At 41.3% G+C, this 26,451-nt stretch overlaps 2 protein-coding genes across 7 annotated transcripts in view; one reads left to right on the forward strand and one right to left on the reverse strand.

The window, feature by feature from the left end:
* Window positions 1–74: 74 nt before the first annotated feature.
* On the reverse strand, window positions 75–8,647 carry accs (1-aminocyclopropane-1-carboxylate synthase homolog (Arabidopsis)(non-functional)). Of its 5 annotated transcripts, none has more exons than XM_085461434.1 (15): window positions 7,186–8,647; window positions 6,307–7,061; window positions 6,174–6,233; window positions 5,972–6,042; window positions 5,755–5,824; window positions 5,012–5,078; window positions 4,314–4,411; window positions 4,118–4,195; window positions 3,806–3,906; window positions 3,219–3,308; window positions 3,066–3,111; window positions 2,814–2,955; window positions 2,303–2,445; window positions 2,039–2,192; window positions 75–930 (listed from the first exon to the last, which is right to left on the reverse strand). In XM_085461434.1, exons 1-15 carry the CDS (start codon window positions 7,823–7,825, stop codon window positions 536–538), a joined length of 2,910 nt encoding a protein of 969 aa, XP_085317560.1. In that variant the 5' UTR covers window positions 7,826–8,647; the 3' UTR covers window positions 75–535. The 5 variants fall into 5 exon arrangements, with proteins under 5 accessions (XP_085317560.1, XP_085317564.1, XP_085317561.1 ...); XM_085461436.1 differs by having other exon boundaries at window positions 867–930; window positions 2,039–2,136; XM_085461438.1 differs by lacking the exon at window positions 2,303–2,445 and having other exon boundaries at window positions 839–930; window positions 2,039–2,136.
* Window positions 8,648–8,866: 219 nt separating this feature from the next.
* Window positions 8,867–26,451, forward strand: part of furinb (furin (paired basic amino acid cleaving enzyme) b) — a 101,891-nt gene continuing 84,306 nt past the window's right edge. Inside the window, exons 1-2 of one of the 2 annotated variants that reach the window (XM_085461439.1) lie at window positions 8,867–9,317; window positions 18,708–18,985. In XM_085461439.1, the coding sequence (XP_085317565.1) occupies window positions 18,809–18,985 (177 nt within the window). In that variant the 5' untranslated portion in view covers window positions 8,867–9,317; window positions 18,708–18,808. Of the gene's footprint in view, window positions 9,318–9,623; window positions 9,682–18,707; window positions 18,986–26,451 lie in introns of those variants that run through there. The other variant, XM_085461440.1, reaches the window with a different exon arrangement.

Below are 26,451 nucleotides of genomic sequence, written 5' to 3' on the forward strand. Positions count from 1 at the left end.
CAAACAAAGAGCACACAAAATAACACATCTCCAGCTAAAGGCTACTAACTCTAAATGAATAACAGTCAAGAAAATAAATAATACGTCCTGTATTTATTTGTGGACTATTAACTTTACAGCAAGTACAATTCATTTTGAGAAAATAAACCGCGTAAGATGAAAATCAGAAACATTTACAATTCATAAGAAAAGAGACTTGTAGTGTTTGATGTTAGGACACGTCTGATTTTTGGTTGTTCTATTTGGCATCCACTTAGAATATCAGCAAATAAATCCACTTCTCAGCTTAACAATAAGGCCTCAAGACGCATACAGAAAAGTACTCCGTCCTGTTCTTAATGCCAGGCCGGGTTTTTTCTTTACTTCTCTTTAACCTGGTCTCAGCTATTTCATTCCTCAAAAACAGACATCAGAGCTGACCTTGTGTCAGGTGTTTGTGTCAAGCTTTTCACCATAAACACAGGAAGCAAGAGGGATGCTTAAGTACTGCCTCTTGAAATTTGGCAGCTACATTCGTGCCTGTATAATCCTAAGCTTACTTTCTGGCTCTTTGCAGCAGGACCTTGAACACATCGAAAATTTCTGGGTCCTCCCCAGCAGACAGCTCTGGAGTGCTTTTCTCCAGCCAATCAGAGGAACGGATCTGATGCCTGAGAGTACCGATCAGCGTGTCAAGACTCTCTGTGGGCTTAGAGGCTTGGCAGTCTTCAGTGGCCAGCGAGCCTGTGTCAGGAACAGGGCTATCCCTCTCCTTCAGCTGATCTGATGAATTGTTCTCGGGTAAGGTTTTTGGATTGACAGTAGCAGCATTGTCTGAACCTGCATTGTCCTTTTTTACTGGCTTTTGGCTCTCCTCACTGGTTTGTTTGCTGTCCGGGACTCGCATTTTTGCTTCAGTTTCTTTTAAAGCCTCTCTAATTCGCTTAAGGCCTGAAAAACCACAAAACAAAGTGACAAAATAAGTCAGTACAACATAAACCTTTGAATGAATAAATTATATCACAAATATGTGCTAATCACTGTCTAGTATAAGCACAGGGTGACAAAGCATTCTACATATTTAATCCAGAAAGCTGTAAACTTTAAAATAATAGCATATAAACAAAGTATAACTATGGTAGATTTAAAAATACAGAAACAATTAAATATTAACAATTAAAGCCTTTACTATTATAATTTGAAAGATATCGCTGTACTAGAATGCTAAACTAAAGGATGTTTTTTTGTTTTTTTTTTAATCAACCGATTAGGTCATTACAGACTACTCAGTCTTCTTCTTTTGGAATCGGAGAGGTTAACATCAAGCCAAGAACTTTCTGCATACACTATCTCAAAAATAGCTATGAGGAAAATGAATGAATTAAGATTTTTATCCTCATTTTTATAAATGTTGAGCAAGAATGAGGAGCAATTTTCATGTGTTTAACTATTCTTTTTCAGTTTTTCATAATAGACCAAGGATAGCAAAGGACTTGGGCAGGAAATTTGTGGTAAAATTTAAAGGATATGACCTTTACTCTCCCTCCCTCAATGCAATAACAGCTAATCGTACCTTAGAACCAGAGTCCACTGAAAAGAGCTGCTTGTTTGCAGCTGTTTTGCTTTCAGCTTTATATTAAGGAACTGATTTTAGATCACTGACTTGGCCATTGAAGAACATCCCATTTCTTTCAATCTCATTTCTTCTTTTCTTTGAAAGACTCTTGGGTTGCTTTTCTAGTATTCTTGTGTCATTATCCATTTGCACTGTGAACAACATAGGTGTACAATAGTTTTGTTTTTCACTGCTTCTTTGGACCAACAAATCTGGTCCAATGTTAATGGCTCACTGCTCTTCCTAAAACAGAGAGTAGGTGAACGGCTGTGTGTGAATGTGTGTGTGAATGGGTGGATGATTGTGTATAGTGTAAAGCGCTTTGGGGTCCTTAGGACCAAGTAAAGCGCTATACAAATACAGGCCATTTACCTTTTTTTTTTAACGGCTGAGAGGGCATAAACAGCCTGGCCAAGAGAGACTACGAGTGTTGTTGGTACTGACCAAGCTGAAGGTGGTGCTGTTGGTCTGCAAAGACGATGCGGAACCACCCGGGCACTGAACAGCAGAACGCTTGGCCACAACTGAGCAGCACCTTGTGCCTGAGGAAACATTTCCAAAGAGACAGCTCCTCCTCAAATGATGACTCTTGGAGATACTACCAAAACAGAAGTGACAAATCAAACCTAAAGAATATATATCTCAAAAGAATGAGAAGAATGTTGCGTTCATATGCAAGCCATTTCAATTCGACTTCGGTCTTGTTACCTTTCTAAGGTCAGCCCAGACATACAGTGTCGCGGGCCTGTCTAGAAACGGGATGCCCATACTGAGCAGCTCTCCAGTCAAGTAGCTGCACGCAGCTTTCAGCCTGCGTCTGTTCTCAGGCAAAAATTCCTCATTGATCCACTCTACAACACGAGAATGCCAAGTGACAGTCGGCAAGTGTAAATTAAATGTTACAAGTCTTTCTGCAGCAGAGGCCCCATGCTGTGCTTGTCATATCAGAGAAAGCAAAAAAGGGAGGCTCGTGTTTCTTGAAAGCATGGAACGCACAAGGTAGAACAGTGGAATTGTTAAAATGCTTGCATCAAAAGTAATTTGCATTTATGAATATAAATTCCGCTATACACAAAATGCTTGTTTTGTGTAAAGCGTGCTGGATAATTTTGTCCAAATTGTGCTCATGTTAGGATTATTTTCCAAGTGGTTTTTCTGATAAATCTGATGTTACAACAGTAGTGTGACTGCAAAAGAACACAAAAAGCTCAGATCTTACCTTTATCCTGAAGCAGTTGTGCAACCTGGTGCTGGGTAGTCCCAGAGACACCATGAAAAGAGCCCAATTTGGCCAAAGCCTCCACGAGGTCTCTGTTCTCCGTATATAAAGTGCCTATTCTGATTCCTGCCATTGCAAAGTCCTAGAAAGGACATGACAAAGTCAATGAAAAATAATGAACTGTGAAAGCAATGTATACGGTTATTGAAAGTCTCACAGTTTTCCACTTCCAGGCCTCTGTACAGCACATACCTTGCTCATTCCCCACATTATATGCGTCCTCTGTGGATCGGGCAAACTGAAATAAGGGCACATCATTATGAGATAAGTGGATGTCTTCAGCAGCAGTTATGATGATTCAAGGTCTAACAGACTAATCATGCGGAGGTTAGGTTCACGCAGTACCTGTCTGCACTGAGGACACTCTGAAAGGTGACAGATTCATCAAACACTGTCAGCATGTACACTTCATCTACAATGGCATGGAGAGCATTTCTAAAGCAGGGAAGGAGACAGGAAGATAACATAAATATATACATATTTTCAGTGCAGCAATAATAAGGCCTGGTTTTATATTCTTAATGGATATTTAAGACAAGGAAAATGCAACATCAATGTAAAACGGTTCCTTCAACGCCCAGTGTCACTGTAAAAGCACTGTGGTTTATGGTTACAACAGCTCAGTGCCTGGAAGGGTCTGTGCAGGGAATTACTCTGGCAAGATCATTTAGAAAACAATAGATGTTGCAGGAGTCTCTTTGGCACATGGCTGCACTTGACAATATGCTGGTGATTAAGAGAGGTCGTAAAACTCCGTCAAGAACGTTTGATATTCCACACACGGGACAGAGCTCTCCGTCATAAAATAAAACAGATCACAGTAGGAACTATATGCAGTGACTTGGCAAAGCGCTTAAAGGAACCACAGGAATGTAGAGCAAGAGGATTACAGCGTTAGGCCGCAGTGTGAGATAATAGTGAGGCAAACATACCTTTTGGCAAACTCCAGGAAGGTAATCATTTCCTTCAGGCTGTAGATTTCAGCCAGAGGGTTGTGGGGGTTCATCAGGATAACGCCGCGAATTGTCAACCCCTTAAAGAAATGGCAGGTTCAACTGGAAGTAAACAGGACCTGCTACACTGTACCTTCACAGTCTTTACAGATAAACTGAAAAAAAAAAGTCTCTGAGAAGAACAAAGCATCCAAGGTGTTTATCTACGCTGAGAATTTTGCTCGAGTAATTTTGTCTTTCTTTTAACATTTAAATGTTACTGTTTCAAACCAGCATGCCTTCACACGTTACCTCTTCCTTAGCTCTTTGCAGACCTTCTTCTAGTTTCCGTACAGTGAGGCGGAAGGGTCGGTTATCTTTGCCATCAGCCTTTAAAAACAAAAGAAAAAGCAGCCCAGCTGAATAGGGGCCATTACATTCCAGTGTGCACAAAAACATCCATTTCAAATGCAAAATGCTGCAAGTAACTCGGGTTGTGCCTTCCTACCTCACAATCAAGGGGAACATGGAAGAGTTTTGCATCGCTATACAGATGAAGATCTTCAGTGATGACGCCGTAGAAAGGAGTCGGAATAAGGATGGCATCTACGGGATGCAAAACACACAAAACAGGTTAAAATATGCACTTTTTTATTATCTCACTTTTCATTTTAGTATACAAATAACTAAATGTGCACATATAATCTGTATCATATTGTATTTTCATGGGTGTATATACTGCACAGCAAATGCTAACTGAGCCATATCTGGTACTATTTTGAGTTGTTACTGGTCATTGCCTTTGCTAACATGGAACCAAAATCACCAACGAAAAGCATCTGCTGATTTCAAAAACATCCCACTAATGACTGACTCACTCTGCCTTAGTGATTCAGGTAGGCAGTAAATAGGTAAATACCAGCTGACTCTGAGGCCCATGTTTTTTTTTTAACGTTGTGACTGAGCAAAACAATTTACTGCGCTGCTTAAAATGAAGCTTCGCCAGCAGAGGTAAACAGAATGCGCAATTTATGTGGCTGGGTGTTTTCTTTAAAATAAGTCTGCGTAATCCTTCCAATTATCTGTTAAACAAGCAAAAGAGGAACGCGGACTCGACTTCCTCTCTACCGCGCACTCATTTTTATTCATACGGTACAGATATGGATGCATTAAATGAATTGTACGTCAAAGCATATCTGAACCTACCTTTAGGATCACAAATTACTGCAGCAATACATGAGAAGAGGGAACCACAGCCATTCATCACCACAACCTGGACAAACACAGGCATCCACTGTGTTATGAAAGACCCAATTATGGCACGAGTCCTGATAAATGTGCTTTAAATTAATCCACCTACTAAACCTGCTATTCATTCCTGTGCAAATTAAGTTGGTGAACCCAGAACTGCTGTCAGTTCAATTGTAGTGTTTGACATTTTTTGATCATTAGTGAAATAAAGCATTCAGCTCAATATCCTTCATTTTTGATAAAAATGAGAGGCTATAATCCAGAGCATTAGTATAAAAGTGGAATAAAGGCTTATTTGTCAGTAATTATGTTATTTGCTGGACATCGCTATGAGTCACAAGATGAGGACTTTATTTACACAACCTGGGGATTTATTACATCTTCTACCCTTTATCCTGTATACTGTGTGTCAAATATTATTATCTTAAGGGTCAATAACATTTATGGAGTCATTATATAGGAGTTGTGCAATATAGCTCCGTGGCATTGTGCAGGAAAGAGTATAAAGTCCTCAGGATTGTGCTTACTGCAAGGTGAGTGATTAATAAAAAGGTGTTCCAGTTTTACCTTTGTTATTAATATGATTCCCTTAACGCACTAAGGTTTTTACATATTCAACTGGCTGTGGCTGCCGTCTTAAACACATTTCATATATTACTTACAGTGCATACTATTTCAATAATAAAAGCAATACCCACGTTGTCAGCTTTTAATGGGTTTGGAGAACAACAGTAGCGAGTCAGGAATTTTGCAACTGCCACCCTGAGGCTGAGAAAGAGCGAGACGGAAAGGTCATGGGGTTAATGTGCACAGTGAAAGGTTGTTGTTAAAAATGTAACTTCACCATGAGTCACATAACAAATGTGATCCTCATTAAGAAAAGATTAAAAATAAATGTGCATTTAAGTGTCTTACAAAGCGTGCCCCCTCCAGTCTGAATACTGCAACAAGGATGGGTTGATGTGCAGCATGTCAGGCTTGGTCAGCTGTAGCAGAAAAGGAAATGGGATTTTTTTTGTCAAAGAGCAGGCAGAATAATTCATAATAATAAGTAATAACAAGTAAATGGCTATACACATATCATTATAGACTGCATTGAATCTAATATTTATCTTACCCGTTTATGAAGAAGATCATAACAAAGTTTGTTCTCACTGGTCCCCATGTTGATAATACCCTGGAAAAAGAAGGAGCTTTTAATAAATGCTTAAGCATCTGTGACTGGTGTTTACAACATTGTGCTCCCTTACATCAGGGTTGTCTGTATCATGGTGCCGGTCCATTCCATATTGGATGTAGCCCTCCTGGAGGATACCTTCATGGAGTCGGATGCTATTACCACGCTCAGACAGGTAGATGCTATTGCCGGGACCTTCCTCACCCCTCAGTGTTTCCAAAGCATTCTGAGACATTTTGCAGGCCTTGACAGATCTGAGCTGTGACTTTTTTGTCTCCTGATTAAAAACAGACTCTGTCGTGGGAGCCTCTGGAGGTGGCTGGGATGAAGATGAAGGAGCAGAGGGGGCAGGCGTTGTTATCAGCGAAGCTGAAAAACGAGCTAAGGGTGAGGTGGCGGGGTCGCTTTGTGTTGTGGTTTGCGTACCCTCTCTGACAGCGAGCAACACCCCCGTGAGCATGCTGAACAGGCGGAGCTCATGCTGACGCTCTTGTTCTGCCCTCCTCTCCTCCCGCTGCTCCCTGCGCTCCTCCGCCTGTAGCTCTCTCTCCAGCCGCGCCTCCTCCAGTGAGAGGAGACGTTCCTCTGCAGACTGCTGCCAGTTCAGGAAGCTGGCTAGGGCTTTATCCAGTCTCTCCTGACCACCGCATCTACCGCCCCCATGGCACCATGATGTTTTACCACCCCGGCGCCGCTTCCTCTGTCTCACTGAGGTCTGTTGACGAGAACCCTCCTTTCTGGGCTCGTCGGATGTGTCGTGTGACACGGGACCACCAGCAGCCAAGGTGGTGGCTGTAGCAGAGCCAGTCATGTTCAGGTCACTAAAACCTGAGAATGTAAAGAAGAGAAATAAGATTTTAGCCTGCTATCAATTTTATAAACATATGCTGATTCTAACTAATAATAATAATAATAATAATAATAATAATAATGATAGTTATCGGCTGACAACCTGAAGGTGAAATTCTTGTATTAAGTGTGCTCTCGGCTCGGCTCAGGGTGTCTTCTGGCTCCAGTAGAGACTGCCCATCAGTTTCCTGATCATCTCCAGAACCATAGTACATCTCAGGCGGTGCCTCTCCGGAGTTCAGCATGCTCTCCTCCACATCTTCACATTTGATATCCAGCGGATCTCCAGCTTTTGGGGGCTGGCCAAAGAGAAACCCACCGGAGGAAGCAGGACCAAAAGAGCCCGCTGGCACTCCTTGCAGGTATGCCTCAGGTGCCCCAGAGGTCTGGAAAACCTGTTGAGCTATGACAGCTCCGCCTAGGGAGGAGTAAGTAATAGCCGGCCGATTCGCCAGCACTCTGTCCATCACATCATAAAACTTCCAAGACCTCATTTTGTGGTTGTCCTTGATGCGGCGGTACTCCAGCTTCATCTTTTTAATCTTCTCCCTGCACTGGTCTCCTGTGCGGTAGATGCCCTTTTCACGCAAAATGTGGGCGATACGGTCAAACACGCGCTGGTTGCGCAGTGAACTCTCCAGTTCAATCTGCACCGACTCGTCGGACCACAGCTGGAGCAGCTCCACAATCTCCGGGTCAGTCCAGTTGCTGCCTCGCTCATGCCTCCTACCGCGGAAGTCCATCGTCTAAGTTAGAGGAGGATTTCTGCAACACGGGATGATGATAGCGAAAACGAGCAGGCGGCCTCTGTCAGGCCAACTTCAGGCACGCCGACACACGCTGGATTTTAAATGCATTACTCATGCAGTAAAAGTGTAGGTTATACCAACTCACTGTAGTTTCTCTCACCTTAAATCAAAAATGCAGCGCTCCGAAATGAGACCACTGTGGAGCTGTCACTCTTATGTGACATCCACGTAGCCCGATACATGTCACGGATGGTTAACCCGGTTTGGCAAAGGTTTGTCCAGCTGGGGTTAAGATCTGTAAATATTTCTCACAGCAAATGTTGTAATAACTTGGAGAAACGGGGAACAGACGCGCACTAAGATATCTACATCCGGGTTGACGGCACATGCGTGCTGTCCTTATTCCGGGATAACTTTGGTCCGTGTTATAACGCTGGAGCTGCTGAAAGCGGGCTGGTTTTCACTTATACCAGGCTGTAACGGGGTAGACGTAACCATGCGAGTCAGACTCAAACGGGGAGCTTTGTGTTATAGCCCCCTCTACTGGTTCCAGTGCTGTTTTGTTCGGTTTTTTTGTAAGTTCAGTTCATATCCAGGAGATGGCAGTCACACACAGGTGTACAAATCAAGCCAGCCTTAAAGCATGGATGCGTGTTTTGTATACAGTCATGTCCCGGAATTCCTCCTGTGAGGATAAACTAATCAGCGTTGCAGCTTGAAACAGGCATAATTTTGACACAGTCATCCAATTTCTTTAGTTGTTACTTTAACCATTCTTATATTTATTTAGACTTTTAACTAGTTCATCATAAAAGTAAAAATAATACGATGATACGAATGTTATTATTTATCCTGCTATTGTCAAATGAAAAAAGGGATTAGCGTGACTTTAGGCGAGCTACACAACAGCTGGCCCCGTCCCTATAGGAGACTGCGACGATACACATCAAGCGCACACTATAAGCCGCTCGCTCTAAACGTGACGTATTTCCTGGAGAAAAGGGTTAGTGGCAAGTTGTTGTAATTTTCGTCCAATCCTGAACCGCTTTATTGTATTGGCACACAGCGGCTTATTTTCCCCTTTGTCTGTCCGTGCTGTTTAATTTGTACGTGTGTAAATTAAAAACAGCACTACTCCAGCCAGCAAACAAACCACGTGAAATGACTTAAACCTATTAGAAGAAGCCTCCGAAGACATAACTGGGCTCGACGGTGGAAGTTAACTGGCAAAATATAACCATGGTGGCTGTAAGTTGGTGGAGGATGACAAGCAAGACGGGATAGTTGAACTGAGCACTTTTCGGTGAAGATGGGTGCATGCGGGTAGCCTTGTAAATAATCTCCCGGACCGAGTAAAGGACGCACAGTGTCAGGTTAGATGTAAAGTTGCAAGTGAAACCCGCAGAAGGAGGAATGGGAGTCTCCGCACGGAGGGAGGATGAGGAGGCATGCCGTCTCGGTCCTCACTGGTGTTTGACTTGCTAAGGTAACTCCTACGGCTGACAGCCGCTTTACTGTTTTGCTATTTTTCTTCTTCTTCTTCTTCTTTTTAATCCGTGAGTTTTTGATGCGTTCAAAGCTGGGAGGGGAGCTGTGCCAGAGTGGGTGGGAACAATGGGAGTGTTAGCGGAAAGCGTTTCAGTAGTCTGCCAGCGCTGCCAACAGCGCTCACCAGTCCTCCCAGTCAGGTGAATGCTTCTCCAGTCTAGATAACAAGATTTTTTATTTTATTTTTTTAAACCAGTACAGGGGATTCTTTTTTTTAAATTTATTTATTGGTAGAGACATGGCTTAGTGACATAGTTGGCCAGCTCTGCTCAGACGCGCTCCTCTGCTGAAGTTTATTGGTGGTAAGATAACACGATTGTCCTTAACTGTTGTATTTACAGTGCTGCTTTCTGCAGGATGTCACATTTGGCTCGGCTAATTCAGTTTACAGTCTGCTTTCCACTGTCCTCTGCCTGTCTTGCGCGCACACTCTTATTTTTGCGGTCTCATAGTTATTCAACCTGACGCTTTAATAGGGAGTAAAGCTAATCAAGTGCATTTATCTGTGTATGGTGAAGATAGCTGTAGTAAATTTCACTCAGTTCTGTTTGTCTGGCAGGGGTGAAAAACACCAAAGCAGTGCGTTAGTCTCCGTCAAACACTGTATATATGCTTGAAGAGCAGCTCAGTTTGAGCAAACAAGCTGCAAAACTAAACCTAAAGTAATCCAAGTCCTGCTGTCCCTACCCCGTGGGTAATATTGTTTGTACTTCTAGTGCAGTTCCCACCAGAAGTAAACCCAAGAAGGAAGTCAAGGTCACCAGTTGTTGAGGCAAAAAGTATGGCTCAGGGCATCCTTCTTATTCCGACTACGCTACATCACCACATCAAAGACTGACTGATGTTCTGTGCTTTTCCTTTAGGTCTAGGCAAAGGTGCCTTCTTAAGTTTATATAGATAGAGAAAGACTTTGCCGTCAACCTCCAGCCTCCAATCTCCACTCAGTTTGTCACCTGTACTCCTAAATCCAGTACTAGTGGTCCTAGAGGTGTGAGCCCTTAGCAGCACATGGTTTATAAGAGATATAAAACAGGAATGCAGTGGAGGAGAAATAAGTAGGGAGACAAACTTGTCAACAATATAACTCATCTATAAAGTAGGAAGGAGGTTGTCTTAGATGAGGGGGAAGTTTACCGCGGGGATAAATGCCAAGATTCAGATGGCTGTTAAAAATGGGGTTGGATGTCTCTGTGGGACATTACTTACAGAATTGATTCTTCCTCCTGGACACAGTGATGCTGCTGCCCCAGACAACATTTTTATCAGGCTTTTCCATCTCTGTAACTTATAGACAGTGGGAGCCAGGATGGATTAGGCTTTAGTGGCAGTCAGTCATGGCGTTCTCACTCGCTACACGGCGTGTCTCAGATGATCACCGCACAGCTCACATCCCGCCGTGTAGCGCAGTCCTGATAGAGCACAACATGCCTGTGCAGTGCCTCTGGCTTTCCAATCGCACTCTAACTTGGAGCAATTTTCCCTCGCAGGAAAGAATACTTGGCTGTCAGTGGTACTTTACAAATGCTGCAGCATGGTTGTGTGCCTTGGTTTTCTGTGAGAGGCCGGCCCAGAGCACATGGTGGGTGTAGATTTGGCTGGTGGGCAGCCTGAAATAGAGCTGGAGTGCTGCATATGGTCTGTCACAGCTTTGTGTTCTTGTCATTGCTAATGGAAATTGGCAGTTGCTCTCCATCAAGTAAAGAAATGGATATTGATTAAAAAAAGAAATCTATCTATACCAGTTCCATTATTGATTCTGCTTGCAGACTCTTTATCGATTCACATATGATTAATTTTTTGATTATTTTTTTTTCTTGCGGAGGGAAGACAAACTAGGTGTTCATGGGTTAAATGAACTTTTTTTCATTTCTGAGTCTGAACAGAGTGCAACAGCAGGAAAAAAAACTTTGTTGTGACTCAGGTGTACAGAACCTCTAGTGCCATGAGTTTGACGTTATGGGTTTGCAGCACGGGAGCTGTTATAAAAATAATCCAGAACTGATATTCTTGGAAGCACACGATTCCGATGGATTGGAAAGTTTGGAATGGTTCTTGATGCAACTTGTTCTTTATTCTCATCTGTCAGCAAGGGTGGATGCTATTTTGTCTCGTTATGTTTGTCATGTCGCTCCGGACTGAACCAATTGCACATTGTGTCCCTTTCTGTTGTTTTGTACATATTCCTCTAGTTTGTATATATTCCTCCAGACTGTATATATTTCTTCTGTTTGCTATTTATTCCTGATGTCTTTAATTTTTATTTATTTTTTTACTCCTGCACAGTTGGCGTGGAGCACCCATAATTTCTTTGTACATGTACAGTAACAATAAAGGGCTATTCTATTCTATTAAACTCCTTGTCAGATAAATCACATTTAACCTACTGGGAATACTTGTGATAGCGGTGTGCTGTTGACTAAACAGCTGCTCCAGAGCTTTGGGAAATCAAGTCTTTTCCAACTAAAAGAAAATAATATTTTGAATTTTCTTAAGAATTGAGTTTGATTCAGGTTCACGCTGCTGACAATATTGCTTCATTTGACTGATGGTGTTTGAGTTAGTATTAAATGTTGTGCCCTTGTTATTTATTTATCTTTGCACTCAGCAACAATTACTGAGTTTTATGTCAAATACCAATTTTGAAAGCAGAACATTTTAAGATAAATAATGACTGGATGATGTTATTTTTTTAATGTAATTTATGTTTGGCAAGGATACCTCTAATTTGGTTACAAGAAAGCAATAACGAAGATATGTAAAGTCGTTATAGCTGGATAAAAAGCTTTTTTATGGGGGATGGCAGTAAGAGTAAATTTAGGAATTATACAAATGGGAAAGTATATTTCAAATGTGCCTCCTGTTATTTAATTGCTTTAAATAACTGGAAGGCGGCACAATGTCGCCACACAGCAAGAAGGCTCCTGCAAGGCTCCCCAGAAACATGCTTAATGGGTTAACTGGTGAGTCTAAATGGGCTGTAGGTCTGAGTGCGAAGGGTTATCAGTCTGTCTATGTTAACCCCGCAATGGAGTAGCAGCCTGTCAGCTCTGTCACCCAGCATCTGCTAGGATAGACTCCAGCCCCCCCACCCACCACCCCTCCCCCTGCGACCCCGACTGATTGATGTGACACAACAGATAAACATGTTGCTGCCATAGGTAAATGTCACCTGACTTGTCGATAGGCCGATATCAGTCAACACCGCAGATGTAAGCCGATGCACCGTTCGTCCAATGTATCAATGCTTTACTGTTTGCAACCTGCAAAAATGCAGGCCACTAATAGCCACTAATATCATTTACTGATGAGTCAGTTAAGCCGATAATATTGTTTCTGCTGGTGAATGTGTTAGGCTGTAACTGTAACCTTTAAATTATATACAACCTATAAAATACAGCATTAGGATAATAATAACAGTGTACTCAAAAAGTGCATTAAAAATCCCCTACCATGTTTATATAATAAAGATAATGTGGACTATTTTTGAGCAGTTTTAATCTGTTTATTGCTGCAAGTGTTTAGGGTACAGGGGCTGCAGTCTAATGGACTGGGGAAGTTATCAAAACATTAATTAATGGACACTGCTGATTCATCTCCCTCTAATCTCAAACAGCTTGAATAATGAGTGAGTCAAAGCACACGAGTCAGTCTGTGCTAAGCTTCTTCAACGGAGCCTGCAAAGTTCTGCTGACCACTGAGCAAGAACAAGGGATTGGCTGATGTGATGCGTCCTCTTGAAGGACAACTTAGTTGCTGATGCTGAAGAATAAGAGAGGATTTTGAATCGTCTAGAAAGAACATCGTGGCAGAAGTTGTTGCTCCTACTCTGTTTCAGCAGTAAGAAATTACTTTGGGGAAAAAAATAAAAGATTTCTCGTCCTCCTTATAAAAAAGGGCCCACTTAACGGCTTTTAGAAGTCTTGACAATAGCTTGAAACAGAAAGTGCTCAGTTAATATTTCAAATCTGTCATGTTATTTTAGCAAATCACGGGTCATTTATCCACCCCTGCACGTCCACTGAAGGTTCAGCGTTGTACTAATCTCAGTCGAGGTCATGCAACTCATTTTGTATTTTCATTGTAGTTTAGATTCTGAAGTCTTAGTTCTCCTTTGGTGTGAAGGTTGAAGCTACGGCTTACTTTTAGGCCTTTGATGTATATTGTAAGAGTAAGCAGCCACTTGTTAATTCCTCTCCAGGCTGCATTTTGAAAGAAGGTGTTTTGGGAGTTGTATTATAATGTGCTTGTTGTTTTCCGCAGTGCTGTATGAGGGGGAGGGACCCCACCAGTACCACCTCTATCTCCTCTCTCTCTTCCCCTGTTCTCGCTCTCCATCTATTCTTCCATCTCTCAGCCGTCTCGGTAACAGCAGACCCCTGCTCCTGTTTTTGTGGTGCTAGCATAGTGTCTAATGAGCTCAGAAGAAATACTCCACAGGAAGAGTGACAGCCCATGGTCATGTTTCCACCATTTCTCCTGTTGTGCTCAAATCACACCCACACCACATTTGTGAAGCCACAGAAGCGAGCGTCTACTCTTTGAATAGTTTGAATCTATGCAATCTGCGTAAATGGGATAATTGTTTGGAAGATTGAGGGATTGAGGGTATTTTCGGGGAAGTGAGGAGTTTACGGCAAAAACAGCAGTTGCCTCCAAATTCCTACTGCTAAAAGCATATCATTTGGAGTTGGGAGGTTTTTCTTATCAGTCAACAAGGAAAGGATTTTGGTCAAAATAAAAAAAATTGTGTTTACGACTAACCCGTCCTTTATTTTCTTTCTCTTGTCCAATGTCGGATCATTGTAGAAGCACATTAAGCAGAATATCCCAGACTTCCTTTTACCCAGCAACATTTCCAGACTCCTCCTGGGGGATCCCGAGTTTATCGCAGGCCAGATAACATATAAAATGTATCTGGAGGAATTTCGATCTAACCCAAAGTCCTTAGAGTAGCTTTCTCTGTGAAATGCATGAGCCACCTGAGCTGGCTCCTTATAACATGAAGGAGTAGTGGATCTACTCCAAGCTCCCTCACATGTACGAGCTTCCCACTCCGTCTCCAAGGGCGTGCTTCCATTCGGTACGGCTGCCATGTAGCGTGCACTAGCACAACAGTCCCTGCTCTCTCACTGGCCTGCGCATACACAGAATTTAACGATTGGGACCGGAGTACACATCAGTTCATCTCAGCATCTCAAATCCCCTTTCTCATGCTCACTCAAACTTAAATATCATACTTGAAAAACACATTTGCAGAGTACAAAAGGGGTCATGATTTCAAGGATTTTGTGGCTTGATTGGGAAAGTAGTGTCACACTGTCTTCTCACATGCACCAAACATTTGCTGATTGCCTAAACCGTTTTTCACTGTAGCTATATGAAACACTGCATACTGTTCTTGGGCAGATTTTGTACTCCTATTATGTGAGGACCACTAAATCTCACCTGGACCCACCTCTTCAAGCAGCTCAGGGCACAGCACAGAGCAATCACACGTGTCAAACAAACTGTAATTTTGGGGGTTAAACGTGACCTGCCGTGGTACGATTAGTTTGGTATGAGTGTAACCCGAAAGCCTGAGCCCAGCTCCTGTGCAAAGGAAAACATTTTCAGTCAGTTGCATCCACAGCCTCATTTTTTTTTCTATCACTACCCAGAACTCATGACCATAAATGAGTGTCTGAATGTAGATCGACTGCTCCTTTTTACCCATTACTTGTGAAAAAATGCCAAGATACCTTCGCTTCGGGGAAAAAACAAACCTGTCTGTAGGGAGCAATCCACTTTTTTCCAGCAGAGAAATAAATAGAATTTATTTTTTCAATCTAAACTGAAGGTTTGAGGCTGAAACTTTCCCAGATTTAGTAAAAAAGTTTTTAGTTGCATTGTAAATCTAAAAGGCTGAATTCAAAAGATAAATTGTATAATTCAAGAAATTGTGCCACCTTCTGCCCTTTTTGACATGATCAGGTATTACTTTCCATAAGGCATCTTACAAATGCTCTTAGCCACTGCCATCTTTCTATCCACCACATCCTCGGGCTCAAAAATAAGACGTAGTCCTGCAACCAGTGGTGTAGCCTCCTCATCCTATGATCTTAGGATAACATCAAGAGACACAGCAAGTTCTTTAAAGCTTTGAACATCCTACCTGCCAGGTGTTTTAAAAAGTTGTGCACCAAGAAAGTATACCTAGGAAAATGTGCACTATTGAAGGATCTGGACTGTCACTATCTTATTCAAAGGCACCTGGTGGCACTAGGTAAAGTATGCTGGGGTTTTAAAAGCCAGATCACAACCAACTTGAACGAGTATTGGAGAGCTGAGAGAGTTTGATCATGTATCCAGGTATACTGTAGTTTGACTGCTGCTAAAAAAAAACATTAAGGAAGCACTTGATCATCACAGTATAATGCAAGGCAGTGAAACCTCAGAGATACAAGTCTGTCCACAAACACAAGGAGACAGGCCGTTACATAAGACAAGCTGAAGAGGGTCGTAGAAACAGCAGGAGCAGCACCAGAGCCCTACAAAATGACCTCCAGCAGGCTACTTGTGTATGTTTCTGACCAGACTGTCAGAAACATACAAAGACTTGGACTCAATGAGGGTGGCATGAGCTCCTGACAGCACCGCGCAGTGCAGCTCAATTGGCATTCGCCTGAGAGCTCCAGAACTGGCAGGTCCGTCATTGGCACCCTGTTCTCTTCACAGATGAAAGAAACTTTGCATTGACCACGTGTGACAAATGCCACGGCATCCCCAGTCCTTGGTCTGTCACATGTGTGTATGCCTTCTAACTGAACAGATGGATAACACTGAAGTAATGACTAGTTTAGTGACTTTGTATTATACTGTGATGATCAAGTGTTCCCCTTTTTTTGTCTTTTTAGGGTTTCTAAGGCAATGAACAGCTAACTTAACAGTTTTATACTTTAAATCTAAAAATCCTGATGTCCAGAAATGTTGACATAACTATTCTAAATGGAAGTGTACCAAATTGGGGGGTCTACACTGCAAATTCAGCAAATTTACAACATCTGAGTTTTTTTTTTTTTCCACATCGGTTAAGTGTGTTGTGTGGATTGATACATTTGATATCATTTTTGTGTGATCAGCAGCGTTACCAGTGAGCCGTTTAGGCCTGTATGGTCTCTATCTCCTGTTCTCTTAGGATGAGCTGATATACTTAGCAGTAGAGCTGGGCGATATGAGATTTTTTCATATCACGATATGTTTTTTTCATTTCAGGCGATAACGATATCTATCACGATATAAGCCAAATAACTATATTTGTAAGATTTAAATGTGCCGTTGCTCACAAGTAAAATGTGAAATAATCAGCAGCTTGTTTTTATTTAAATATTTATTTCCCATAATAAGTTCAACAGGGTAGATGTACTTAAGGAACATGAGACTTTTTCAGATAAATAAAGGCAAATATTGCAAACTACACAAAAGGCAACCGCTAAAGCGTTTAAGTTTCAAAATAGAACACACGAAACAGACTAAATTGTCAATTCCACTTAGAAACAAAATATTAATTCTAAAAATAAATCTTAGTTTGTTTTACAGAAGAACAGACAAAAATGACTAACTGTAACAATATCAAATAAACTGAGAACTAAAAGGAAATTCTCAATCTCTCCTTGTCGTATAGCTTAGCTTTTCAAACAGTTTTAACAGTTACTTTAGTCTGACAAAAGCCGAATGACGAATTAGCGCTTCCAGTCAGAGACTGAGGCTACGTCCACACGTACACGGGTATTTTTGAAAACGGAGATTTTCCGTTTTCGTTTTAAAAAATAATCCCGTCCACACATAAAGGGAGAAATGAAGGAAAACGCTGCTATGAACATGCCAAAGCAGCAGGTGGAGCTAGATTCCTAACCGTGCAGAAATGTTGGCCAATCAGAAGTCTAGAAGCCTCGGTGGGAAAAAGTAAACAAAGCTGGGGCATAGAAGCAGAACCGAGTCGTATGTGTGGACCGACAGTAACTGTGTGTATATGCAAGCATTTAAACACTGCAGAGAGTAGAATTAACAGTAACAGTATTGTAGAAATTCATTTCACCGAAACAATAACGTGGCGCACAGTGTGACGCATGCACCAGTTTATTGTATTTCCAGACTTGCTTTCGGCACAATTTACAGTGCACGCTACTCTGTTTTTTGTCAGACTTGAAATAGCCGAAATACCTTCACACTACGGAACTTCTGTGGCTCTTCCGTTCGACAATCTCTCCGGCATTGGAACCATCATCTGTTTTCTCTTCGGTCACGCTCGGTTGATTTTTCTAGTCGGCACACTCATTTCCTCCATTACGCGCTGGCTCCATTACCCCGCTGGCTGCTTCCCAAACAAACACACGTGTGGCTTGGCACTTGTGCTGTACGTAACAAGTCACGCGACGTGACGCTGCGGCTGTGATTGGTTCGGCTCTGCGCTACTTAATTTGGATTGGCTGACCTTTTTTTTTTTTTTAAGAGGACAAGAGCGGCGAGGTCTATCGCGGTAGCTTAATTTCTCTATCGAGTAAAAGTTATATCGCGATACATATCGTTATCGTTTTATCGCCCAGCTCTACTTAGCAGATAACCACACCTTATCTGTCTTCACACTCTGAGTCAGTTAACTTACCTTAAAGCTTTCCTTTTTATGTTTGACTTACAGGCCCCTTTTTTATGATCCAAAGAGCTACAAATCAAAGAGCAGCAGACGATATCAGTTGAAAATCTTGCTCATTTGAACATCTGCTCAAATAATGGTCCTTTTTAGCGTGCTTATTTTACTATTCTGTTAAATGTGTTGAAAGTACCTTTTCATACCTAATAAGCAGTCTGTTATTTAAAAAAATGGAATACCTTATAATGAAGAGCAGTGCATGAGTAAAATTTAAATATTTTCTTCCTCAAACACGTTTCCCCTCTTTTTGCCAGTAGCTGTATATTGGTTTGCTAGGAGCTCTTCCTGTATTGCAGCAACATGCCTACTGTATATCATTATCATACATTACCATTTCAAGTCTCAAAAAAAATGAAAGAGAATTGGAAAATGATTTAGTTTTTGGCACAGCCCTTGTCTGTTTCTGACCTAATATTTATGCTTTGCACATTTATTAAGATGTGGTCTTCTTCTCAGAGTCTGACAGCAGACTGTGAGTAAGTTTCATGCTTGATAAAGTCTGAGGGTGTGGTGTCTATTTTTGATGCAGTTCTGGGTTTGTTTTTGTGAACGGTGTCTGCGGTAGGTAATTCAAACCCAAGAGTGACCCAGTTAAGAAGGCCATGTTTGTGTTTATAGTTTGCTCTGTCCTCTCATCTCCAGGCCAGTGTTCTACTTTGCTGCTGTAAGGTGGAGCATCCCCACTCTGCCTGGGACACAGCAACAGACGGACAGATAAACTGCGCTGTGAAGTTGTCCTTTTAATGGATGCCAGGGTGGCCCTACTTCTCTTGTGGACAGTCTTTGTCCTGCTGACAGCTGAACTGAATTGGATTGATGCTGCAAAGGTCTATACCAACACGTGGGCTGTCCAGATCAATGGGGGCCCTGGGGAAGCTGATCGCATCGCCAGGGAACATGGATTCATCAACCATGGCCATGTAAGTTCTACGTCTCTTACTCCTTCCCTCTATTACATTGTCTAAAATGTTATCCTATATATGCCGCATATGTCTGTTTGGATTAGTTTCTCTCCTATATACCACCTACCTACTAGATTTTACTTTACTATACACAGCCATGGTTTGTTACAGCAAAGTCTTGCAAGTCTCAGGCTTACAAAGCAAGTGTGCATCAGAGAGCCTGACACTTAGACAATATTTTCTTTTTTTCAGTGGATTGCTAAAATCTGGCCTCTTCCCATTTCTTGTAGCTTAAGTGGGGCATGCATGACTTCTTACCATGCTGGCACATACTCGTGTTTGCAGAACAGTGGTAGGAATAGACGGCAATAATAAGGGTGATATTTTAGGGTCTGAAGGACGGTGGCTCTGTTTAATTATGATGTAGCTAGTTTAATTTTATTGCTAGCACTTCAGTTGCTGTTTGTGGTCTTGCCAAGTCATTTTATTTAATTAAACTGTTGTATCACACAGTTTTGAGATATGGGAGAGGGGAAAAAAAACAACTGTCAGAGGGTGAAGAATGAGGAGGAGAGACAGAGAAGTGACTTATTGTTCTTTCAGCATATTAGGTCCCTCACATATCAAAATGCTTCAGAGGCTAAGCTTTTTCATATTTGTGCTCAGCACTTGACAGCGAGTCGCTATTTGGTCCCCTTTCCCCTTGTTGCTTCACTTGAGACTTTACTTCATTTGCATGTGTCTGTGTGGAGCTGCTGGAGTGTTACACACACACATGCACACGCCAGTGAACAGCCCTATGGATTACTTCTTACGAATGTGCGTAGGAGGTTCTGCATATTCCCGTCCCACCTCTACCCACCTCAACTAAAGAGGATTCTCTGAAAGAGAGGTTTGCGAAATTAAATCGGGCTTATCTCTCCTGCCTTTTTATTGTCAAAGATGGTTTTGTCTGGAGTGCAAAGCCAGAAGTTTTTAGTCTTTTATCCTAGCAAATAGTTGTAGTTCGGGTTTTTTGACAATCTGGACAAGATTGGACTTGTGTCAATAGGAAATGCTCTTTACGTCCATTATAATAGATCACATCCATGTGACCAAACGTTGAGCCTCTCTGAGGAACTTAAGTTATTTTTAAATGTGCAGTTACTTTAGTATTTATGTAGATACTGCAGTAGCTTCAGGCTTAAAGTATAAAACTATTGTAGTGCAGGATAAAAGAAGGCTTTGGTATATTGGCCCCTAACACTTATACTGTAAAACGATTCTGTAAGTTCTGGATAGAATGAATTGGGTAAAATGAACCCATCAACATACTGCTCACAAAATACAGATATATATACTCTAGAGCCAAAAAAGTATCTCTTCTCAGAATGAGGTAATTCTTCTTTCTCTCATATTCCTCGAATGTGATCACTTTCCCTAGGAAAAGAAAGTTTAATCAGTTCCTGCCTTCTGTTTATCACTGTTGCCCTCATTTCACCCAGCTACAGAAACATTTCGAGCCTCTGCCTATAATACCACTTAATTAAAGGATAGATGTTTAGTTTTCTACTTTCTGTTAATTACTGATTACGTCAAATGAAGAGATGCTGGCAGAAGGCAGAGAAATGAATCCTCTAAGATGACTCTGGGTTTGCGAAATCTATGATCCCGTATGGCAGATTGTCAGTTAAGTGCACACGAAATTAAGCTAAGGTCCTGGAAAATGAAAGAGAATTGCATGCAGACTCATTTTGAAGAGTGGGCTCTAAGAAAATCCCACTTACCTCACCCCAACAAAGCCTGTGGCACTTTTCTCCAAAAGCGGAGGGTTCTGTTTTTTTTCCCTGCAGTGTGGATATGGGAGGCAGGTATTCCAAGGGTGGTGGTTATAGTTGGCTGCAAGTTTAGGGAGAAATGATACAAATACTAATTTCCTAAACACGGTGAAAGCTAGGAGCGTGTGTGGGAGACACTAACAAAGAAAGGAGTAAAGCTAGTGTAGCATGATGTTATGGACAGAAAAGTGCTGGATGACTGGAAGAAATCTAGTGTTATCCACCGTCTGGAATTAGATTTTGTAGGAGTACATCTTCAGTCATTGTTTTACAGAAGCACCCAAATAAGTTTTATTTTAGTCTCTCCTGAGTGGGTGCTATGAGAAAATGATGATATACGGGCTATGTGCAGTATCTGCTCTCTGACAGTGTAGTGTGGGTTATGTGAGGGTATGAGTTAGGCAAGACTTTGTAGAGCTGGCAGCTTAGAAAGGGAATGACTTATTCATTTTCCCATCATCCTTGGTGGTGGTTCTATAGGGCTCTTGTAGAGAGGAAAGAGGCTGATGTATAATCAGGACTTAATTGGATTTTTATCACTAATGTGATTACAGGATCATCACGTAACTGATCATTTGTTCACTGTGGTGCTTAGAAACACCTTATTGTCTCTGCACGTCTTTTTGTATTTTCAGATTCACTTATTATGTTTCGGCCTAATTTTCTTTGAGTGTATAAGGGATAATGTGCGCGTTTGATTATGCTTCATGCTGATATTTAAGTGTAAATGTCATCAAGACTTTGTTTGTCGGCATCGTTGTATCTGTTTGTTGTATCTGTGTTAAATTTTGGCCTCCTTTCTTCGTAATGCTTTGTGTATGTGTGGGAGTTCTATGGTAGGGTTAGGAGCTAAATGTCATGTTGCGTTGTTGGTGAGCCAAGTCAGAATCATTGTTTTTATGAGGATGGGCAGGCTCTGTAGGTGGTGACAGACTGAATCACCCTGAATTAGACGTCTAACGCCACAGCCTTTCTCTTTGTTTCTTTGTCCTTCTCTCTTTCTGCATCTCTCCATCTGGCTCTCCCAGTTTCTTTCTATTTATAGCTAACTGACTGTAAACATGTGGCTGTAGTGTAATCTCAAATAAGGGCTTTTTGTTCAGCTTCACACAGTCAGCTTCCCTTGGCAGGGGGTCTTCTTTTAAGACTGCAGGAAAACACTCCATTAGGGCTGTGCGATATGACCAAAATCTCATATCCCAATATAAAACATCTATCGTCCGATAACGATATAAATCACAAAAAATGTAATATTTTCTGTAAATTCTGTGAATCTCGGGTAGGTGAAGTGTTTCCAGCTGGGCGTCTTGTACCTGGAGTCAAGTGTTTTAACCGATGCATGAAACTACACATTTTTAGACAGGTTGTAACAGCCGCCGTTTTCTTTGTGTGTATTTATTACACGGCGTGCTGCGGGGAAAGCCTGTTCTAACGTTTGAGTCTAAGGTTTATTTTTTAGCACCTGACGACTCTTTTTTTGCTTCTCATCTGTCAATACTCTACATACTTTTTCAAGTGATTCTGTTTATTTTGAAAATTCTCAACAGGATCTTGAGCTTTATTGTGAAAGGTTTATGTGGAAAATAAACAAGCGGACATGCAATGGTGTAACCGTCGTTGTTGCTAACGACAACCCATAAAAACAGGCGCTTGTCCGTCTGTAGTGTGGTTATATTAAATATAAGAGAAAGAGAGAACTTTAACAAATTAATATAGCCACTACAGTGACCATCAAAACGATGAAAAAAATATTGCCGTAAACAGTTTATTTTGCGATACCATGAAACAAACGATAGCGTAAAAGGAAACGATAGACTTTTGTATATCGTCATCCGATATATATCGTTATATCGAACAGCCCTACACTCCATTGGCTTCAGTGTTGCACAGCTTACAGACCATTCCCATTCAATGAATGAATGTTTGATTGCAATCATTTTGTCTCAAGTTATAGTACTAAAATACTCTTTCAGACTCAACTTTTCTGTGCTAGGTGGAAGGTAATGCAATCTGCAATCTGCAGTTGTCTATTACTCTGCATGATACCTTGCAAACTATGTGACATGTCAACCAACTGGCCTATTCTCTCTCTTCCTTTATTTGATTCAGTGAGCTTATTTGATTGGCCAAAAAAAAAAAAAAAAAAAAGAAATGCAACAAAATGATTTAATGAAATACATCTCACTCTCACGCACTCCCTTTCTTTCTGTCACCAGTACTGAGTGCATGCAGATGTTTTTCCAGCTCTGAGAGAGAGAGAGAGAGAGAGAGAGAGAGAGAGAGAGAGAGAGAGAGAGAGAGAGAGAAAATAGCTCAATCATAAAGTTATTTCACTGTTCTCCTTCATATAGACGTGCACCTGCCTGCAGTATTTGCTGATTTCAGTTCCCCATTGGACTTTGAAAAAAGAAATGGGGAGGAGTGCTTCTCTGAATAAAAGTTGCAAAGTCTTGCCGTTGGCACTAATGAACCTCAAGAGATGGAGTCTGAAGTGGTACTAATATATTAAGATAAGATAAGATAAGATAGAACTTTATTAATCCCTCGGGTGGGTTCCTCTGGGAAATTCGATTTCCAAAAAAGCACAGCACCGACAGAAGTTACAGAGTTATACACACACACATATATATAAATACAGAGACAATATAAATAAAATATACGAAGGGGATAAATAGAATAAATAGGAATAAAAATAAAAATACAAGTGAATTGCACATTTCAAGTATTGAGTCTATTGCACCGTTGACTATTTACAAAAGTATTGCACAAAAGGTATTGCACAGTGAGGTGAAGAGGCACTACAGCTTAGTTGTTCCCTCCTTTGTCCTCCTGTTTCCCCTCCCTCTCCCCTCCAGAGAGGAGTTAAACAGTCTGATGGCGTGTGGGACAAAGGAGTTTTTAAGTCTGTTAGTTCTTGTCTTTGGGAGAAGCAACCTGTCACTGAACAGACTCTTCTGATTGTTTATGGCCGTGTGCAGAGGGTGCCTGGCATTGTCCATAATGTCCATCAGTTTCTTTAATGTCCTTTTCTCTGCCACTGTCACCAGAGTGTCCAGCTTCATGCCGACCACAGAGCTAGCCCTCCTGATCAGTTTCTCCAGCCTGGATGAGTCCTTCTTTGCTGTGCTGCTCCCCCAGCACACCACAGCATAGAAAAGTACTCCAGCAACCACCGACTGGTAAAACATCCTCAGGAGCTTCCTGCAGATGTTAAAAGACCTCAGCCTCCTGAGGAAGTACAGTCGGCTTTGGGCTTTTTTATACAGGTGCTCTGTGTTGCATGACCAGTCCAGTTTATTGTCCACCCACAGCCCGAGGTACTTGTACTTGTTGACCACCTCCACCTCCTCCCCCTCTATCTGAACCGGCAGTGGACCTATTATAATGTTAGCAAGAATTTATTCCAAGAAAGTGTAAGATTGAGTCAACTTTTCTTTTTTGCTCTACCAGACTGGTGATAAATTGAAAGAAAAACCAACATAAGGTGTCATTGTAAGGTGTGCTCCGCCATTGTTCTCCCACTATAGCTTCAGTACACCTTGACATAGATTCTACCAAGTCTCTGGGGCTTACTGAAACGATGGAGCACCTTTCTCCAGCAAAAATCTTACGTCAGTTCATGCTGGAGAGTGCTGCCCCACACAGTCAGCCTTAAATCTCTGGGGTTTTACTTTGGTTGAAATCGTGACATATTATTCACATCACTTTCATACTTATCAAGGCATCCGAGCGACCCTTTCTGCTATTTGGATGGGGGAACTTTGGTCATATAAGCGACCACTTTCATCTGGATTTATTGTAGGATTAAGTTGATCACCCAGAATAACTTCATATTAATTTGTAGCGACTCTTCTCTATTAGGTCGACAAGTGCATCGAACCATGCCAGGAAGATGCCCTGCACGACTGTTGGGCTCAGGGGTTCGGGGTTTTCCTTTCATTTTTTATCTATCTTAAGTCGGAAGTCATTTCTAGAATGAGTTATTTCTGCCTTTGCTTCTGTCCTCTCTTTTGCCTTTAGAGAAATGAAAATTTTAGGTCATGCACTACAGATGATTCTGACAGTGTCTGATGGTCACTGTAACCATCATATTTTCCCCACTTGTTGTCAAAAACATGTTTTCTTTTTTTTCTAAACCACAAGAAATGAAATGTGTATAAAATAACATAGAAGTTCATAGTTAAAAGCATAGCTTGCATTTAATGAAATGTTTGTAATTATGTCATTCACTTTTCACTAGTAGCCAACCTGTTGGCAAATGGTTTGGATACTCAATACAGATTCTAACTCGATGATAAGGAAGTATTATTCTATTATATTTAAAGATTCACTGCGTGTTTTTTGTCACCCTGACATGTTTGGAGAGGTTTTTGAATAGATGTCTAGTTAGTGCATTCAAAAAAGGTGATGTTTTACATTTATTTCTACTGCATGTTTTGCACACATTTGAAGGACAAAGTCTCAGTCTGCCAAGAGTGCCTTTAAAGTTAAGTGTTCATATTACCATTATATGAGTTTGTGCCGTAACCAAGATACTAAAAGTGGAGTCAGAATCATTTTTAATGTCCATATTGAGCGGGCAAAGCCCACTTTTTTTTTGTTTGTTTGTTTTCAACTGGACATGTTAGTCTAATATGAAACTCACAAGTAGCATTTAGTGGGCACCAGTTTAACTTGATGTTAGAGCAGGTAACCATGTGCTTTATGGCTGAAATGCAGTGGCCCAGGTACACATCTTTCCCTTGTACTCTCGCCCCTCTTTCCTGTCCTGTATACTATTCATGTCTGATGCCACCATATTTAGGAAGTGTTTTACAGAGCACCACAAAATAGATCGCAGTCTAAAGGAAAAGTAAACGGTTAAATAAGACCATCAAATATGAAGAAAGCAAAAGGTGTGAATAATATGGGAAATAAGTGAAATAAATACAATAAATGTAAATGACTTGAGCAATAAAGATAAGTCAACAATAAAAATAGCTGAGTGGGAATAAAAACTGTTTTATTAACAGAAAGCCTTTCTGTGGACGTTGTGGCGACACAGGTTTCCTTTTGGGACAAAACACAACTCTCCATGCAATAAATTGTTTGTATTTAGAGTGAAAACTGGGCTTTTTGTTGGGGCGAGGTTTAAGAAAGTGTCGGTCTCTAGTAGCATTAGGCTCTGTAAGTGTAGATCTGTGTGTGTGTATTTGTTTTTGTAATTATTTATCTCCCTTATCCTGGGGTTTGATGCAACTTTCTGCTCCTGCTCACTGCCTCACAGCTATACCGTAAACCCCTTTTGATCTGTAACAACACTCCACAGCCTGTACTGGCATTAGGTTGCCATGGTGAAAATTGCCAGAATATTATTTCCAGCAGATTGACTCTGGTGCTGGAAGAGGGCAGTCATTTCTTTTTTTATTTAATAAAACTATGTCATGCATTATCCTATATCTAGGCCACAGCTGTCCTTTTCAAACGTTTTGTAAGGCTCCTATGAAAGTGATGTTTACTTTGTGGTCTGTTTTTCTTACTGTGTTTATTTTTCACTGGTCTTTCTTGAATATGAAGTAGTCGCTATAGACAATCTTTCACAGCTTTCTTCTTTTTCTCTAAAACCACACATATCAGAGGTATTTTATGCCTGCATCATTCTCTCATCCTTTCTGTCAGTGTCTTTTT

The sequence above is a fragment of the Copadichromis virginalis genome, linkage group LG7, assembly GCF_057382275.1.
Source record: "Copadichromis virginalis isolate Kocher_CV1m ecotype Utaka linkage group LG7, C_Virginalis_male_GT1.1, whole genome shotgun sequence".
NCBI classification, from domain to species: domain Eukaryota; kingdom Metazoa; phylum Chordata; class Actinopteri; order Cichliformes; family Cichlidae; genus Copadichromis; species Copadichromis virginalis.

Coding starts and splice junctions, on each gene's coding strand:
- accs (XM_085461434.1), bottom strand. CDS start 7,825: ATGGACTTCCGCGGTAGGAGGCATGAGCGAGGCAGCAACTGGACTGAC. Junction 6,043..6,173: donor ATGATCTTCTTCATAAACGG/GTAAGATAAATA, acceptor TTTCTGCTACAG/CTGACCAAGCCTGACATGCT. Junction 3,309..3,805: donor TTCCTGGAGTTTGCCAAAAG/GTATGTTTGCCT, acceptor TCCCTGCTTTAG/AAATGCTCTCCATGCCATTG.